Source organism: Somniosus microcephalus, chromosome 11 (genome assembly GCF_052327205.1).
Source record: "Somniosus microcephalus isolate GS21.2 chromosome 11, FLI_Smic_1.0, whole genome shotgun sequence".
Classification (NCBI taxonomy): Eukaryota; Metazoa; Chordata; class Chondrichthyes; order Squaliformes; family Somniosidae; genus Somniosus; species Somniosus microcephalus.
Window position 1 is genome coordinate 214409397 of NC_140997.1, and position 19169 is coordinate 214428565.

Genomic DNA, 19169 nt, shown 5'->3' on the forward strand with positions numbered 1-19169 from the left:
GCGCTTTTGGACGTCCTACATAGGATAAACGACAGAGAATCAGGCCATTCGGCCCAACCAGTCCATGCCGGCATTTATTCTCCACACGAGCCTCCTCCCGTCTTTCCTCATCTAAATCTCTCAGCATAACCCTCTATTCCCTTCTCCCTCGTATGCTAGTCTAGACTCCCCTTAAATGCATCTATACTATTCGCTTCAACCACTCCGTGGTAGCGAGTTCCACATTCTCACCACTCTCTGGGTAAAGAAGTTTCTTCTGAATTCCCCATTGGATTTCTTGGTGACTATCTTATATTGATGGCCTCTAGCTATGCTCTTCCCCACAAGTGGAAACATTCTCTCTGTATCCACTCTTATCAAAATTTTCAGAATTTTAAAGACCTCTATTAGGTCACCCCTCAGCTGCCTTTTTCAAGAGAAATGTCCTGAAGTCATGATGGGCACTATATAAATGCAAATCTTTCTTTCTTGGACACTGGACGTGCAGGCTCAAAAAGACTTGCATTTCTATAGCACCTTGCACGACCTCAGGACATTCCAAAGTGCTTTACAGCCAATGAAGTACTTTTTGAAGTGTAGTGACTGTTGTAATGTAAGAAACGCGGCAGCCAATTTGCACACAGCAAGCGCCCACAAAAAGCAACGTGATAATGACCAGATCATCTGCTTTAGTGATGTTGGTTGAGGGATAAATATTGGCCAGGACACCAAAGTGTCAGCCTAAATTTTGTGCTCAAGTCTCTGGAGTGGGACTGTGAACCCAGAGCCTTCTGACTCAGAGGTAAGTGTGTTACCACCGAACCACAGCTGACACAAGAGGCTCTCCCACAGCACAAACATGTACTAGGGCCTGGTGTGTATTATACATGGGAGCATATTATATTCAAAGATTTATGGTTATCATTTTCAAAAATAAATAGATTGTAATAGAGGCAGTGACTATATACATTGCTTAAATGTCTGCAAGTGGTATTTTTTGTCATAAATATAGTGTTGATTTGTCAAAAATAGTTATTGTGCAATGTGATGAAATATTGCAAGAATTGAGGACCTAGTGTGTCCAAACCTGCTTACAATTGAAAGTAATCCGACTGAATGGTGTCGCCAGAGAGGCATCAAGAATAATCCCACTGTTTCTTTTTTATTTCTGCAATGCAGAGGACGAGAGGCACCTCTAGCTTTGCTCCGTTAGACTCACTCATTTGCTGTGTCACTAAGACAGGGTTCATCCCCAAAACCCAGTCTGCGGCCTGTCCCTGTGTTGCACACTGAGCTCAGACGAGTTGTGCTGTGGAAAGTTCACTCTGTAGCGGGGAGCTTGAACTTTTATTTCAAGCATAAAACTAAAAGTCCAGCTAAGAATTACCAGGCTCACCCGCTGGCAGTACCAAGCCCAGTGCTCGCCCAATGTTTTGTACCGCTGCTCGATAGAAGCAGAGGTTTGTTTTTCCATTAGGTTTTTTTTTTGCCACACTCGCTCTGTATGGGGAAATTCTTTGTTAAGTAAAGCTCCGCAGCTTATAAAAGATCATGTTGGCAGTTGACATTCAGGGCCTCTTTTCACAGCAACTGTAGCCTAGCAACAGGACCTGGAGATTAATTTAATGACGTTACGTACCTTCTCGATTTGTGAGCACTGCAATTGAGTTTCACAATTTTGCCAGTCAGACAGGCAGTTCCTTTCATTTTAATTTCTTTCCAGTGAGATTTTTACAGCAATGTTTATAATAATCTTCAGTATTTATCACACATTCATTGCCCCATCATATAACTATTGTCAATGAACCAGGTACCACAATAACTTGCGTTTGCCCATCCAAGAGTTTCTTGTTTGCATTCTTTTTACTGCAGCTGAGGATTGTGTTGAGCGCCTTGGGACTTTTTTCTATGTTAAAGGTGCTATATGAATGCAAGTTGTTGTTGTTGACTGTTTTGTAGACTTATTTCACAATAAGCCCATGATCTCTTTCATGATCGGCATGTTATGCCTCTGTTTCATATAACACAAAACACTGGTGCTGAAATTCCACAGTGCTTGTGCCAGTCTCTATCATTTCTGAATGTTTCTTCATTGACTTGTAAGGGATGGAACTTATTTGTTACAAGCAAATGACAGGCAGCGGGTGGGACCAAGAGTGGGGATTCCCTAAGCTGGGAGTTCTTGCTCCGGATCCACATTTGGCGCCTGACATTTATGTGGTGCCGAGTGAGTGGCCTGGACCTCTAACGGCCAACTGGATTTTTTTTTTGGGGGTGGGGGGTGGGGGGGTGCAGAATTTCTGAAGATTGCTCAAAACATGATGTCAAGGGTCAAGGTGAAAGGGCCTGGACAACTCTCTCCATAGGTGGAGCAACACCAGAGTTTCCATGTGCATGGTGTAGGCAGGTGCTAGAGATGCAGCTGAAGTAATGATTCTGCCTGCCTGCCCCATGCTAATGAGGTGCCCGAGCACTGACTCTGCAAACTCCAGCAGGGTCAGAGCTGGAGGCCACCGTCGGGTGTGTTCCTGGTATAACCAACAAGATTGCGACCTGAGGAATTATGAAGCCACTGTCTCCTACTTCCTTAATCGTATCGTACTTATTTTACATTTACCCATATTGAACTGCATCTGCCCCCTAGTGGCCCAACAACCTAAAAGAACTTTGTCTAGGAATTACTAACATCAGCAGACGAAAGCTTAGCATCTTCATATGACATTCCATTGCCTGCTGTTTTGCCAGAGACTTTAACATATTCAGAATAAATGCATTATTACAACCATTATAATAGCAGACAGATGAATGCCATATGAATGTGTTAAACATTCATCCATTAATATTGCCAGCAGTAATTTTTAGGCTCTAATTACTCCCAAATTGTCCTGCATTGTACATCGTTATTTGCTCTGGCTACTATTTTGGCATCATCTTCAAATTTGGAAATTTTGCTCCCAATACTTTCGCCCAAGTCATTAATACATATTAAGAATAATAAGGTTCCCAGATCAGCACATGGGGGTATTATGTTCATAACCTCTTACAACCAGAAAAGTTTGAACTTATAACTACCTTTTGTTTTCCCTGTTTTCCGCTAACTATCTATCCAATGATATATTTTATTTCCTGTGGTGTGACTCCTTACCGTAACCATTAATTTCCAACGTGGAAACTTGTCGAGAGCCTTCTAAAAATTCAAGTGTACAATCAACTGCATTTGCCTCTCTTCCTGTGGTTTCTTGTCCCTACCTGTTATACTCTTTCTGTCGCATCACCAAAGCCCTTTGTTGATTATAGTGATGAGCTGCAAAGGTTTCGAGACTGACTGTCCGTCGCTTCACGCCGGGTGGATGTAGAGGATTAATACGTGGGCCACACTATAAATGAGAAAAGACCACACAATCAGTCCTGCGACCAGAGTTCCCTTGTATGTACTGACGAAATCGTTCTACAATCAGAGTTCAAATTCATATGCACTAGCTACATAATCAGTCCTCTTACCAAGGTTCCTGTGCAAAAACATGGACCAGCCAGTCTGTCACCAATGCTGCTTATACCAACGCATATTTTTTTTAAACTGACAGACACACAACGCTCACTCATTTCATTCCTTTCACTGGCAGGCACACACAAGCTCCTAATACTGAAACACACAGACACACAAATATTCTCCTTCTATTGACACATGATCATGCACAATGTATATAAGTCGACAAGATAGTATCCTGATGGGCCTGAAATAATTCTCCCATCTTTTCCCAATCTTTAAATAAAGATAAGTATTGTGTTTTGGGTTTTTAAAATACTATTTTCCCTTTCAATGGTTTCATCATAATTCCTTTGGAGGGTTTTGTCCCTTATGATTTGTCCCAATGTTTTACACGACCTGCTCATGCAGATGTTACATGATCTGAACTGAGAGTTACCCCAGTTTCAGTAAACTGTGTACAGGAGGCTATGTAGACTCGCCTTAAGCATTCAGTCGCCTCAGCTCATCATGGCTATTGCAGTTGATAATTTACTAAAGTACTGTATTTATTTGCAAATTATACCTCACAAAGAAGCATCAGAGTTAGGTTTAGACAGTTCACTACTGGCAGAGTACACTGAGCAAACATGAAGATTCTTTGCAAAGCCCACAATGGATTACTTACCCGTTGAATGTTTTGAGGAAACAGTGAGAATAAACAGTCGGTTTTGCTACATAATGTTTCTTGATAAAACACTGTAAATGAAGCTTCTTTTTCCCTCAATTTGTCCTGTAAAATGCTTTGTTGATGACCATTACTTCCCCAGTTGGGATTCAGAGATAGACTCTCAGTAGCCAAGACATTTTTAATTAAATATTTTCCTTTGATGCAAGACTTCCTGACTTTCCTTGAGATATTATTTTCCTTTGATTACATTAGATTTTTTTTTAATGTGCCCATCTATAACAGAACAGGGTTCAACTATTCCTTGTCCCAACTTAGATTCTAATGGCCAATTCATAAATATACCCAACCACAGCCTCCTTAGCCCAATTATTTTTTTCTAAGTATCTCCATTAGGAACATAGGAATTGCGAGACAAAAAAGGCCAAGGTTCGCCTTCTACCAGCCTGGTAGTCACCTGGTACAATGATAATGGAGATATAATGAGATGTACAACACGGGATTCCCTCTTCTAACTTTATGGTGGATGATCCATTGTTCATAATTGACAATGAAGTTAATTGGTTGAAATGAACATTGGGACACTCTTTATAAATCTCATCAGCTTTCTACCCGAGATCCTCTGTGAGATGCCTGGTAGATACATGGCTGGGAAATCTTTTTTTCCCCTGGGGATTTTGGTCCACGTCCTCACCTCAGATATTTTCCAAGGTTCTGTCCAGTAATTCAATCCTGCAGTAGCTCACCTCTACTTGTCTTTCAGATGAGATGTTAAACTGAGGCCCCGTCTGCCCTCTCAGATGGAAGAAAAAGATCCCCTGACACTATTTCGAAGAACAGCAGGGGAGTTATCCACGGTGTCCTGGCCAGCATTTATCCCTCAACCAACATCACTAAAACAGATTATCTGGTCATTATCACATTGCTGTTTGTGGGAGATATTGCTGTGCGCAAATTGGCTGCTGCATTTCCTACATTACAACAGTGACTACACTTCAAAAAAAAAGTTCTTCATTGGCTGTAAAGTGCTTTGGGATGTCCACTGGTCGTGAAAGGCGCTATATAAATGCAAGTCTTTCTTACTATTAATATAGGTCTTTGTGGCAGAGTGCCTCTAGGAGGCAGAAAACTGCTCCTACTCTTATTTCAATTTTCTCCACAGGACCAACGTTCATAACTCTCAGATCTTCTCAGGTCAGGAGCCCACAAAAAGCATGTCCCCCATACATTGGATTGGCAGGACTTCCCATCAATTGATGGCCTGAGCTATATCAAGTGGAGGCAATGACAGAGTTACCAAATCCAGCCAAAACAAGTGGGAAATTACCATAGCAACCACCCAGCTGGACTGAATAAACCTCCTTCAAAGTCATGGCTGCTCTCTCCGCATTTCATGGTGTTAATCTGTTGCTTACCTGATTGACAGAGAGCGGGATCATAGCCTGAGTCACTTTTGGAAGTATTAACGGTGTCACAGTGAAACTTCTTTGCGCGACTCCGATTCTTCCACCTCCAGTCAGAGGCGTGCATGGCAATGACATCCTCTCTGTGGAAGGAAAACAAACCCATTTTACAGACTTTTTCAAATCACTACTTGCGACTAGAATTTGTGCTGGTCAGACCATGCTTTCATTCAGCAAGCCACTGAGGGACCATTCATGACTGGCTGGAGTGCTTCAGAGCTGGACTGTCCTATACCACTCTTAGATTGACTATTCTTCTGCAGTTGGAGTGCTTTGGGGCTCAAAAGTCCTGCTGGCTGACTGCAATATGTATAATAGGCCTCTTAAAGTAAATCCTGGCTGTAAAAGCTTTTATAGATATGTGAAGAGAAAAAGATTGGTGAAGTCAAGCGTAGGTCCCTTGCAGTCAGAATCAGGGGAATTTATAATGGGAAACAAGGAAATGGCAGACCAACTAAATACATACTTTGGTTCTGTCTTCACAAAGGAGGACACAAATAACCTCCCAGAGATGCCGGGGAACATAGGGTCTAATGAGAGGGAGGAACTGAAAGAAATCAGTATTTGTAGGGAAATGGTGTTAGGAAAATTGATGGGACTGAAGGCCGATAAATCCCCAGGGCCTGATGGTCTACATCCCAGGGTACTTAATGAAGTGGCCCTAGAGATAGTAGATGCATTGCTGGTCATCTTCCAGAACTCGATAGACTCTGGAACAGTTCCCATGGATTGGAGGGTAGCTAATGTTACCCCACTATTCAAAAAAGGTGATAGAGAAAAAGCGGGGAATTATAGACCGGTAAGCCTGACATCGGTAGTGGGGAAAATGCTGGAGTCTATTATAAAAGATGTAATAGCAGAGCACTTGGAAAGCAGTGACAGGATTGGACAAAGTCAACATGGATTTACAAAAGGTAAATCATGCTTGACTAATCTACTGGAATTTTTTGAGGATGTAACTGGTAAAATAGATAAGGGAGAACCAGTGGATGTGGTGTATTTGGACTTTCAGAAGGCTTTCGATAAGGTCCCACATAAGAGATGAGCGTGCAAAATTAAGGCACATGGGATTGGGGGCAAGGTATTGACTTGGATAGAGAACTGGTTGGTGGACAGAAAGCAAAGAGTTGGAATAAACGGGTCGTTTTCCGAGTGGCAGGCAGTGACTAGTGGGGTACCGCAAGGATCGGTCCTAGGACCCCAGCTGTTCACAATATATATTAATGATCTGGACGAGGGAATTGGATGTAATATCTCCAAATTTGCAGACGACACGAAGCTGGGTGGGAGGGTATGCTGTGAGGAGGATGTTGTGAAACTCCAGTATGATTTGGACAGGTTGGGTGATTGGGCAGAAACATGGCAAATGCACTATAATGTGGATAAATGTGAGGTTATCCACTTTGGTGGCAAAAACAGGAAGGCAGATTATTATTTGAATGGCAATAGATTGGGAGAAGGGGGAGTGCAAAGAGACCTGGGTGTCCTTGTGCACCAGTCGCTGAAGGTAAGGATGTAGGTGCAGCAGGTGGTTAAGAAGGCAAATGGTATGTTGGCCTTCGTAGCAAGAGGGTTCGAGTACAAGAACAAGGATGTCTTGCTGCAGTTGTACAGGGCCTTGGTGAGACCGCACTTTGAGTATTGTGTGCAGTTTTGGTCACCTTACCTGAGGAAGGACATTCTTGCCGTGGAGGGAGTGCAGCGAAGATTCACCAGGCTGATACCTGGGATGGCAGGAATGACGTACAAGGAGAGATTGTGTCGATTGGGCTTATACTCACTGGAGTTTAGAAGATTGAGAGGGGATCTCATCGAAACCTATAAAATTCTGTCAGGTCTGGACAGACTAGATGCAGAAAGGATGTTTCTGATGGCCGGGGAGTCCAGAACCAGGGGTCATAGTCTAAGTATAAGGGGTAAGCCATTTAGGACTGAAATGAGGAGGAATTTCTTCACCCAGAGAGTGGTGAACCTGTGGAATTCTCTGCCACAGAGGGCGGTGGAGGCCAGCTCATTAAATACATTCAAGAAAGAGTTGGATATATTTCTTGAGGCTAAAGGGATCAAGGGATATGGGGCGAAGGCAGGGACAGGGTACTGAATTTGGATGATCAGCCATGATCTCATTGAATGGCGGAGCAGGCTCGAAGGGCCAAATGGCCTACTCCTGCTCCTATCTTCTATGTAAAGAGTTGCTGGTCTTAATAAACCCAATGTTGAAATATTCAAACTCCTGAATCAGTGCCTATTGCCAAGTTTATGTCGTTCCATCTTTTAATATATGGCTTTCCATTATGTCATGGGCTGAAGATCAGGAACGTTACTGGGATTCATGCAAATGAGCCCATAACCACAATTGGGGGCAGGGTCCATGGCCAAGATTGTGGGCAAACAGGAATTCTGCTCCAACACGCTTTCACTAGCAGGGCACCCCCTGCAGAATTTCTGGGCCTGTCAGTGTAATAAGGGATTTGTAACATCAGAATTACCATTGGCAATTTACAGTAAGAGGTTACTTTAATATACACTTAGCGTGTCCTATTACTAGTGACGTCCATAACAGGACTGTCTTGGGATTGAGTGTGACTATTACAGGATTGACTATTCTGGCACTATTTATAAGAAAGGGACAGACTATGTCTATAATAGGACCAATTGCCCCAGTAACTACTGTACATATACAGTGGAACCTGAAATTGAAATTGCTCAGGACAACCTCGCAAATTGCAATAAAATGGGAATTTCTGTGAAATGGGAAACAACAGAAATCAAGGCCGATCTGGTGCATAACAACCTTTATTTGCCTAAATTTCATATGGCAACTTATGTTTTTTTTAATTCACTCATGGGATGTGGGCGTTGCTGGCAAGGCCAGCATTTATTGTCCATCCCTAATTGCCCTTGAGAAGGTGGTGATGAGCTGCCTTCTTGAACTGCTGCAGTCCATGTGGTGAAGGTACTCCCACAGTGCTGTTTGGTAGGGAGTACCAGGATTTTGACCCAGCGATGATGAAGGATCGGCGATATACTTCTAAGTCAGGATGGTGCGTGACTTGGAGGGGAACTTGGAGGTGGTGGTGTTCCCATGCGCCTGCTGCCCTTGTCCTTCTAGGTGGAAGAGGTCGCGGGTTTGGGAGGTGCTGCCGAAGAAGCCTTGGCGAGTTATATCAAGGGTGAGTACAGCGTAACATCTTAAAAATGGCAACATCTCAGTATCTTAAAAAGGTAAAAACAGTGTAACAACTTAAAGAAAAATGCTCATGTCTCGTGAGTTTTTTAAAGTGCAAAGAAATCTGTGATTTTTTTTTAATGAATCAGAATTCATCAACTTCCGCACTTTCCCTTCCAATGCATAAAATTCATCAAACATTTAACCATCTTTTGATTCAATGAATCGACGCCGAACTTACGGTGCAGAATCTACCTCTCTAACTTTGGGAATTATCAGTTCTGGCACATCTTCATCTTCATCTTCTACAGCCTCTGTTTCCAAGTCTTTCAGAGAAGAAACAATTTCTGCGTCAGTCATCTCTCCACATTTTCCACCCTGGAGTTCTTCGGCAAGCTCCTTAGCTTTAACTTTTAACAGGCAGCCGTCAAGCGGAATTGTTTTGAACTCTTTTGCCCTGGTTGACGGTCTGTAGAGTCTGAGGTGTGGTGATTTGTAGGAGCATCTGCTGTCCATTCTTCACGCCAGTGAGTTGGTAATACAAGCTTGAATTCTGTGGTGTTAAATTTCTAGGGTCTCTGTGTTGTAGTGGGGACAGTTGGTAAATAAAGCGCCCTAGAGTATACCTGTAACTGGGGTGTTGAATAAATTTTTTAATTAATTAAAGGAGTAAGTCATGGCAGGAGAGCTCAGACCCGTGTTCTGCTCCTCTTGCTCCATGTGGGAAGTCAGGGACGCTGCCAGTGTCCCTGACGACCATGTGTGCGGGAAATGCATCCAGCTGCAGCTACTTGTAGACCGCATTGCGGCGCTCGAGCTGCGGCTGGATGAGTTTTGGAGCATGCGCGACGCTGAGAGGGTCGTGGATAGCACATTTAGCGAGTTGTTCATGCCGCCGAGTAGGGCTGCACAGGCAGAAAGAAATTGGGTGACCATCAGGCGGAGCAACAGAGGCAGGCAGGAAGTGCAGGGAACCCCTGCGGACATCCCCCTTTCAAACAGGTATACCAAGTTGGATACTGTTGAGGGGGATGACTCACCAGGGGAAGGCAGCAGCAGCCAGCTTCCTGGCACCAGGGACACTTCTGCTGCTCAGAAAGGGAGGAAAAAGAGTGGGAGAGCAATAGTGGTAGGGGATTCTATCGTAAGGGGAACAGATAGGCGTTTCTGTGGCCGCAAACGTGACTCCAGGATGGTTTGTTGCCTCCCTGGGGCCAGGGTCATGGATGTCACTGAGTGGCTACAGGGCATTCTTAAGGGGGAGGGTGAGCAGGCAGAGGTCGTGGTCCACATTGGGACCAACGACATAGGTAGGAAGGGGGATGAGGTCCTGCATCAAGAATTTAGGGAGCTAGGTAACAGATTAAAGAGCAGGACCTCAAAGGTTGTAATCTCTGGATTACTCCCAGTGCCACGTGCTAGTGAGTATAGGAATAGAAGGATAGAGCAGATGAATGCATGGCTAAAAAGAGTTGGTGTAGGAGGGAGGGTTTTACTTTCCTGGATCACTGGGCCTGCTTCTGGGAAAGGTGGGACTTGTACAAGTCGGACGGGTTGCACCTGAACCAGAGTGGGACAAATATCCTTGCGGGGAGGTTTGCTAGCACTGTTGGGGGGGGTTTAAACTAACTTGGCAGGGGGATGGGGTACAGAGGGGAGCTGAAATAGGGGGTGATGTGCTGCCAATTATAGAGAAAAAAACAAGTCAGCTTGGTAGACAGGGCAAATATATAAGGACAAGGCTGGATGGCATCTATTTTAATGCAAGGAGTCTTGCAAATAAGGTGGATGAACTGAAGGTGTTGATAAACACATGGGAGTATGATATTGTTGCTATCACGGAGACATGGTTGAGGGAGGGGCAAGACTGGCAGCTCAATATTCCGGGGTACAGAATCTTCAGGCGAGACAGAGGGGGAGGTATAAGAGGAGGGGGTGTCGCAATATTAATTAAGGAGTCAATTACTGCAGTAAGGAGGGATGATATATTAGCAGGTTCCTCTAATGAGGCCATATGGGTGGAGCTTAAAAACAAAAAGGGGGCAAGCACTTTGCTGGGAGTGTACTATAGGCCTCCAAACAGTCAGGGGGAGATAGAGGAACAGATATGTAGGCAAATCTCAGAGAAATGTGCAAATAATAGGGTAATAATAATGGGGGATTTCAACTTCCCCAATATTAACTGGGATAGTCAGAGTGTTAAAGGCTCAGAGGGTGTAGAATTCTTAAAGTGCATCCAGGAGAGCTTTTTGAGCCAGCATGTAGAAAGTCCTACAAGAGAGGGGGCGGTACTGGACCTAATTCTAGGGAATGTTGCCGGCCAAGTAGAAAAAGTGCTAGTAGGTGAGCACTTTGGTGACAGTGACCATAATATGGTGAGATTTAAGGTGGTCATGGAAAAGGACAGGGATGGGCCGGAAATAAAGGTTCTAAATTGGGGGAAGGCCGATTTTAATAGGATAAGGCAGGATCTGGCCAAAATGGACTGGGATCAGCTACTTGTAGGAAAATCCACATCGGAGCAATGGGAGGCTTTCAGAAGGGAGATTGAGATCATACAATGGCAACATGTTCCCGTAAAGGTCAAGGGTGGTTCCAAAAACCACAGGGAACCTTGGATGTCAGGGGATATACGAGAATGGATTAGGAAAAAAAGGAGGGCTTTTGGCAGATACAAAAGGCTAAAGACGGAGGAAGCCCTAGAGGAGTACAAAAAGTGCAGGGGGATACTTAAAAAAGAAATTAGGAGATCAAGGAGGGGCCATGAAATAACACTGGCGAGCAAAATAAAGGAAAATCCTAAGATGTTTTATAAGTATATTAAGGGTAAGAGGATAACTAGGGAAAAAATAGGGCCCATTAGGGACAAAAGTGGCAATCTGTGTGTGGAGCCGGAAGATGTAGGAGGGGTTCTAAATGAATTTTTTGCATCTGTCTTCACTATGGAGAAGGACGATGTAGACATAGAAATAGGGCGGGGGGACTGTGATATGCTCGAACATATTAACATCGAGAGGGAGGAGGTATTGGCGGTTTTAGCAGGCCTAAAAATGGATAAATCCCCAGGCCCGGACGAAATGTATCCCAGGCTGCTGTGTGAGGCAAAGGAAGAGATTACGGGGGCTCTAACACATATATTCAGGACCTCTCTGGCCACAGAGGATGTGCCAGAGGACTGGAGAACCGCTAATGTAGTACCATTATTCAAGAAGGGAAGTAGGGAAAAACCGGGGAACTACAGGCCAGTGAGCCTAACATCAGTGGTAGGAAAATTATTGGAAAAAATTCTGGGGGACAAAATTAGTCTCCACTTGGAGAGGCAAGGATTAATCGGGGATAGTCAACATGGCTTTGTCAAGGGAAGATCATGTCTGACTAATTTGATTGAATTTTTTGAGTGGGTGACTAGGTGTGTGGATGAGGGTAACGCAGTGGATGTGGTATACATGGATTTCAGTAAGGCCTTCGATAAAGTCCCACACAGGAGACTGGTCAAGAAGGTAAGAGCCCATGGAATCCAGGGTGCCTTGGCACATTGGATACAAAACTGGCTTAGTGGCAGAAGGCAGAGGGTGATGGTCGAAGGTTGTTTTTGTGACTGGAAGCCTGTGGCCAGTGGGGTACCACAGGGATCGGTGCTGGGTCCCTTGCTGTTTGTGGTCTACATTAATGACTTGGATATGAATGTAAAGGGTATGATCAGTAAGTTCGCGGATGATACAAAAATTGGTAGGGTGGTAAATAGCGAGGAGGGTAGCCTCAGTCTGCAGGACGATATAGATGGGTTGGTCAGATGGGCGGAACAGTGGCAAATGGAATTTAACCCGGAAAAGTGCGAGGTGATGCACTTTGGGGGGACTAACAAGGCAAGGGAATACACAATGAATGGTAAGACCCTAGGCAAGATGGAGGGTCAGAGGGATCTGGGTGTGCAAGTACACAGATCCCTGAAGGCGGCGGAACAGGTGGATAAGGTGGTAAAAAAGGCATATGGGATACTTGCCTTCATTAGCCGAGGCATAGAATATAAGAGCAAGGAGGTTATGATGGAGCTGTATAAAACACTGGTTAGGCCACAGCTGGAATACTGTGTGCAGTTCTGGTCGCCACACTACAGGAAGGATGTGAACGCTTTGGAGAGGGTGCAGAGGAGATTCACCAGGATGTTACCAGGGCTGGAGCGCTTCAGCTATGAAGAGAGACTGGGCAGATTGGGTTTGTTTTCCTTGGAGCAGAGGAGGCTGAGGGGGGACATGATTGAGGTGTACAAAATTATGAGGGGCATAGATAGGATGGATACTGAGGAGCTTTTTCCCTTAGTAGAAGGGTCAATAACTAGGGGGCATAGATTCAAGGTAAAGGGCGGGAGGTTTAGAGGGGATTTGAGAAAGAACTTTTTCACCCAGAGGGTGGTTGGAGTCTGGAACTCACTGCCTGAAAGGGTTGTGGAGGCAGAAACCCTCACAACATTTAAGAAGCATTTGGATGAGCACTTGAAATGCCATAGCATACAAGGCTACGGACCAAATGCTGGAATATGGGATTAGATTAGACAGGGCTTGATGGCCGGCGCGGACACGATGGGCCGAAGGGCCTCTATCCGTGCTGTATAACTCTATGACTCTATGACTCTAAAAGTCAAAGGAATCAGGAAATGTTGACCATACTGGGTGTCTCGAGAGACACACTGTTAGTGAATAGAACTAATCAGAGTGAAGTGGCAACAAGATTTCATCATGAAGTCTATTCACCAATTTTGCTACTGCATCTGAACAACAAAGAAGTGGAGGCGTTACATTTCAGAAGACTGATTACCATAGAATACAATGTGCTTGACACAAGACACACAGTAGCATGAAGTGGAGTATCCACCAGCTTGGTGTGCAGTGAGCGAGTTCAAACAGGAGCCTAATATTCCGCAACTGAATAGCAGAGAGTGAGAGCAGATGAACATAAAGTGGAGGTGTTTAGTGTCCAGGCAGAGCCAGTAAGTTTGACAATGGGGTCATTTCGGATTTTGACTTTCTCAACAGTTTTCAGTGGATGGTTTTGTAGGTTAGTGATCAGTCGAGGGCGACACCCAAATAAAGAGGGTGAGCATCGTGTTTAAGAAGATGACCATTTAGGATGATGGTGAGCTCACGAGAGGCACGAGCATTGTGCAAGAGGGAGGGCACAGTCTTTGTGGTACTTAGTTGAAGGCGCCATTTCAGGCAGTACACCGCCAGAAGTTTCATATCATTAGTGAGCGTGGTTTCCAGGGTGGAAAAGTCACTAGCTTGAGTATCAAAGACACTGTCATCAGCATAGATGCATTTCCTGCATCTGGCCGCAGGCAGGCCGTTTATGTACAAAATAAAAAGGAGTGGTGTTAGAATTGATCTCTGAGAGAAGCCGTTGATTTGATCTCTCCATGAGCTGGTGCAGTAGGCCATGTATGTGTACACTGAAACATCGGCTCCTTAGCAGTAATTCAGCCTAGCATGTGGCCCCAAATTCTCAATATTTTCGGCAGAAGACCTTTATGCAAGACAGTTGGTTGAATAACCTGCTGACATGTTGCTCTCACGTGGCCACATGGGTGAGGTACCGGAGGACACCTGACCACCATGGAACTGCACCTCAGCCAGGAGGCAGGAGGGAAGGGGAGAAATTGTTGACAAAAATAGAAAGAAAAAAATGACATAAAGGCAAAACATGCTGGAAATATTCAGCAGGTCAGGCAGCATCCGTGGAGAGAGAAACAGAGTCAACGTTTCAGCTCGATGACCCTTCATGAACCTTGGAAGAAGATCGAGATGTAACAGTTTATAAGCAAGTACTGGGGGGGAACAAAAGTGAAGGTCTATGATAGAGTGGAGGGCAGGAGTGATTAAATGACAAAAGGAATGATGGTGCAAGGCAAAAGGGGCTGGCAGTGGGACAAGTAAAGAAACGAAAGATGGGGCCAGAGGAGGTGTAAATGGTTACAGCAGAACCATTACCAGCACCTGCTGTCCCAGAAAATGGGAGCGGTGGTTATGATTTGAAGTTGTCCAAAGGCTATAAAGTGCCTCATGGAAAGCTGAGGTGCTGGTCCGTTTTACCTTTGGTTCCTTTCTTGTGTGGGTGGGTTCTGTATAGGACATCAGCTTCTCTTCACCTGTTCACTTTACATGTCCGAAAATGGGAAAGAAAGACTTGCATTTACATAGCGCCTTTCAAGACCTCGGGAGGTCCCAAAGTGCTTTACAGCCAATGAAGTACTTTTGAAGTGCAGTCACTGTTGTAATGTAGGAAACGGAATATGGTTAAAATGTGTACTTATTTTAAAATAGGCACCAACCGGTTCTTCAATATTCTCTCTGTTTCCCTTCTGGTGTCTCTTCCATCACCGCTCCGACCATTGGTTTAGATACAGTTAAACCCACTCTCCGTGATTGTTTTAAACTAGCTCAGGTAGTGGCAGACAGACAGAAACCCAACGACCGCCAGTTAGCCACTACTGCATATCCAGGGCAACAGTTAGAAAATAAAACCGGCTGCTCCTGTATCCAATGGTGATGAACACACACACACATAATTTTACAAGCACCCTGCTGTCGATTTGCGCGCACTTTTGCAGAGTTTGAGAAAGTTTCGCAAAGTTTGATACTTACTGGAGTTTGGGTCCGGAAGTGCGGGCATCCTGTGTTGTGCCACGTGACTGGCCGCTGCTCTGGAGACAGTGAAATTGACACTGAAATATCAATAAATAGAGGCAGCCAGAGAGAGCAGATATCTTTAGAAAGAGCAGAAAATGGGTAGAATAAAGTACAGAAAGTAAGTGCCAGCACACAAAGGAGCAGTGCAGGAGACGCAACAAAGCAGAGGCAACGGGAAAAACCAGAGTAGAAAAAATGTAGTGAAAGAGGAAAAACAGAGGGAAGATAAAACAAAGCAGGCAGCAAACAGGCAGAGGAGAAAGTGCACAGAAAGAGAATAAAGAGAGAAAACAGGAAAAGAGAACTGAGAGCCAGAGCAAGAAAAACCCCACAGAGAAAATAGGTGAGAAAAAACAGAATGGACAGAGGACAGGGTGCTAGAAAAAAATGTAGTAGCGAGAAGAGAGAAAACAGGATGAGAACAGAGCAGAAATTGTATCGAGCAAAGAACAGAGAAGACAGAGGGAGGGCAGAGTTCAGAGTGGGAAATAGAGATAGCAGGGCACAGAACAGAATATAGAGAATAATTAGACTACAAAGTGGGTGTGATGAAATATTCCATTCATCACTGCCTGTGACTGTGGTTGGTTTCAGGTTCCCCCTTACCATTGTATTGCCTGTGACTGTGGTTGGTTTCAGGTTTCTCCTCACCATTGTATTGTGTATTGGAATGTATGGAATGTGTTGTGTGTAGGGCTCCGCCCATACCTGGCCTCTATGTAAGCCAGCTCAGTCTGGCCTCACAGCCAGTACTGCAGACCTCCAGGGAAGATACCTCTCTCCACTGCGTGTTATCTTCTAAGTTAATAAAAGCCTTGTTTTGTTTCGCTAACATCGAGTCTCGGGATTATTGAGGCACATCAATTTTATTAACTTATTTTTCAAGACAATGGATCAACTCCTGAAACCCGAACGTTTGGATTTGGATCAGCATGCTCCGGACGCATCAGCACGCTTCGGACACTGGTTTATGTGTATGGAATTCTTCCTGGACAATTCCGCAGCCGTCAAAGACGCTACGGACGCTGCGAGTATGAAACTCGGAATTCTGCGGAATTGGGTAAGCCACCGGGTTTACCCCCTCATCCAAGACGCCGACACGTACCTGGCCGCCTGCGACATCTTAAAGGCGCATTACCAGCAGCCTACGAATGAGGTGTATGCTAGGCATCTGCTCGCCACTCGCGCACAGCGACCTGGGGTATCGGTGGAGGAGTTCCTAGGCACCCTGAAAATGCTTGGCAAAGACTGCAAGTGCCGAGATGTAAAAGCCGCAGTGTACACCGACGAGCTTGTTCGCGATGCCTTTATCACAGGCCTCAGCTCCACTTACATCCGGCAAAGACTGCTGGAAAAAACGGGATTGGACCTGAAACAGGCTGCGGACACTGCGCGATCCCTGGATGTGGCCCAGAGAAACTCGGACGCCTACTCTTCAGCCCGCGCCGTCCACGCCGCCACGTGTGCACCAAGGGCGCCGCCATCTTGGAAGGCATCTTCCCCGCCCGGCAGCCCGACACCGTCGGGGCCCCGCTCTCCCCCCAGAAGCCCTACGACAGCCGCGACGCGTCGGGGACCCAACTGCTACTTCTGCGGGCAGCCAAAGCACACCAGAAACCTGTGCCCGGCGAAAGGCACCACCTGCTTTAAGTGCGGTAAGAAGGGGCACTTTGGGAAGGTGTGCAGAGGGAACCCCGCTGGAAAACCAAAACCCGCCACCGCCGCGTGTGCGCCGTGGGAGCGGCCATCTTGGACGCCATCTTGCCCGACCTCGTGGGGCCCGCCATCTTGTGAGCAGACAGCGCGGACGCCATCTTGTCTTGATCAGGGCCCTACAGTGGCATCGGTCACAGTGGACCAGACCAGGCCCCACCCGCTATCCAAATCAATGGTGGACATCGAGGTAAACGGGTGCGGGGTTAAATGTTTAATTGACAGTGGAAGCACGGAGAGTTTTATCCACCCGGAACTGGCACGACAACTCTCCCTAAAGGTGGTCCCTACTCGGGGTACCATCTCTATGGCTGATAAAACCCAGACATCGACCATTCTGGGTTACTGCACGGTACAATTGTCTGTTAACGGGACTGTATACGATAATTTTAAAGTATTAATCATGAAGAATCTATGCGCGAGCGTGATCTTGGGCCTGGATTTCCAGTGCAACCACCAAAGCATCACGCTCAAGTACGGTGGGTCCCAGCCGCCCCTCACAGTGTGCGGCCTGGCTACCCTGAAGGTAAAGCCACCTTCGCTATTCGCGAACCTTACCCCTAACTGCCGGCCAATAGCGACCAAAAGCAGGAGGTACAGCTGGGAGGACAGGCGGTTTATCGCAACCGAGGTAGACAGGCTCCTGAAAGAGCGCATTATTGAATGCAGCAATAGCCCGTGGCGCGCCCAAGTGGTGGTGGTAAGGGGTAGCGAGAAGAAACGGATGGTGATCGACTATAGCCAAACAATCAACAGGTACACCCAACTAGACGCCTACCCGCTACCCCGCATATCAGAAATGGTGAACCAAATCGCCCAATACCGGGTGTTCTCCACCATCGACCTCAAGTCAGCGTACCACCAGCTCCCTATCAGACTAGAGGACCGCCCGTACACCGCCTTCGAGGCGAACGGACGCCTCTACCAATTCCTCAGAGTCCCCTTTGGGGTGACGAATGGGGTCTCGGTCTTCCAGAGGGAGATGGATCGCATGGTCGATGACCACCACTTGCAGGCAACCTTCCCCTACCTCGACAACGTCACCATCTGCGGTCACAACCAGCAGGATCACGACTCGAACCTCGAGAGGTTCCTGAAAACCGCACAAAAACTCAACCTCACCTACAACGAGGACAAGTGCGTTTTCAACACCACGCGCCTCTGCATACTAGGCAGCGTGGTGGAGAATGGGGAAATTGGACCAGACCCCGACCGATTGCGCCCCCTATGGGAGCTGCCCCTGCCCAACACTCCCAAAGCCCTGAAAAGGTGCCTGGGGTTATTTTCTTATTATTCCCAATGGGTCCCCAACTACTCCGACAAAGCCCGCCCCCTCTTGAAAGCATCCTCTTTTCCGCTCTCTGCTGAGGCCCACGCCGCCTTCAAAAGCATTAAGTAGGATATTGAGCGGGCCACGCTACAGGCAGTGGACGAGAACACTCCATTTCAAGTGGAAAGTGATGCGTCTGACTTTGCCTTGGCGGCCACCCTCAACCAGGCGGGACGGCCCGTAGCTTTCTTCTCGAGGACCCTCCAAGGGCCCGAGATCAGACACTCCTCCGTGGAAAAGGAGGCCCAAGCCATCGTGGAGGCAGTGCACCACTGGCGCCACTACCTAGCCGGCAAACGCTTCACCCTACTTACCGACCAGCGGTCGGTAGCGTTTATGTTCAATAATAAACAGAGGGGGAAGATCAAAAATGATAAGATTCTTAGGTGGCGGATCGAGCTCTCCACCTTCGAGTATGACATAATTTACTGGCCAGGGGCCCTTAACGAATCCCCAGATGCCCTCTCACGAGGGATGTGTGCCAGCGCCACCGGGGATCGGCTACAGACCCTCCACAACGACCTCTGCCACCCAGGGGTCACGCGGCTGTTCCACTTCATAAAGTCCTGCAACTTACCCTACTCGATTGAGGAAGTTCGGTCTCTGACCAGGAACTGCCGCACTTGCGCTGAGTGCAAGCCTCGGTTCTACCACCCTGATAGAGCCCACTTAATCAAA

The 19169-nt window shown here is 46.3% G+C and overlaps 1 protein-coding gene across 3 annotated transcripts in view; it reads right to left on the reverse strand.

Annotated features, from left to right (window-relative positions):
• Positions 1-16082, reverse strand: part of LOC147111220 (uncharacterized) — a 33223-nt gene extending 17141 nt beyond the window's left edge. Inside the window, exons 1-3 of one of the 3 annotated variants that reach the window (XM_086001900.1) lie at positions 15404-16082; positions 5549-5679; positions 3229-3356 (exon numbers count right to left, since the gene is read on the reverse strand). In XM_086001900.1, the coding sequence (XP_085858026.1) occupies positions 3229-3356; positions 5549-5679; positions 15404-15431 (287 nt within the window). In that variant the 5' untranslated portion in view covers positions 15432-16082. Of the gene's footprint in view, positions 1-3228; positions 3357-5548; positions 5680-15090; positions 15364-15403 lie in introns of those variants that run through there. The other 2 variants (XM_086001898.1, XM_086001899.1) reach the window with 2 other exon arrangements.
• Between the last annotated feature and the right edge of the window lie 3087 nt (positions 16083-19169).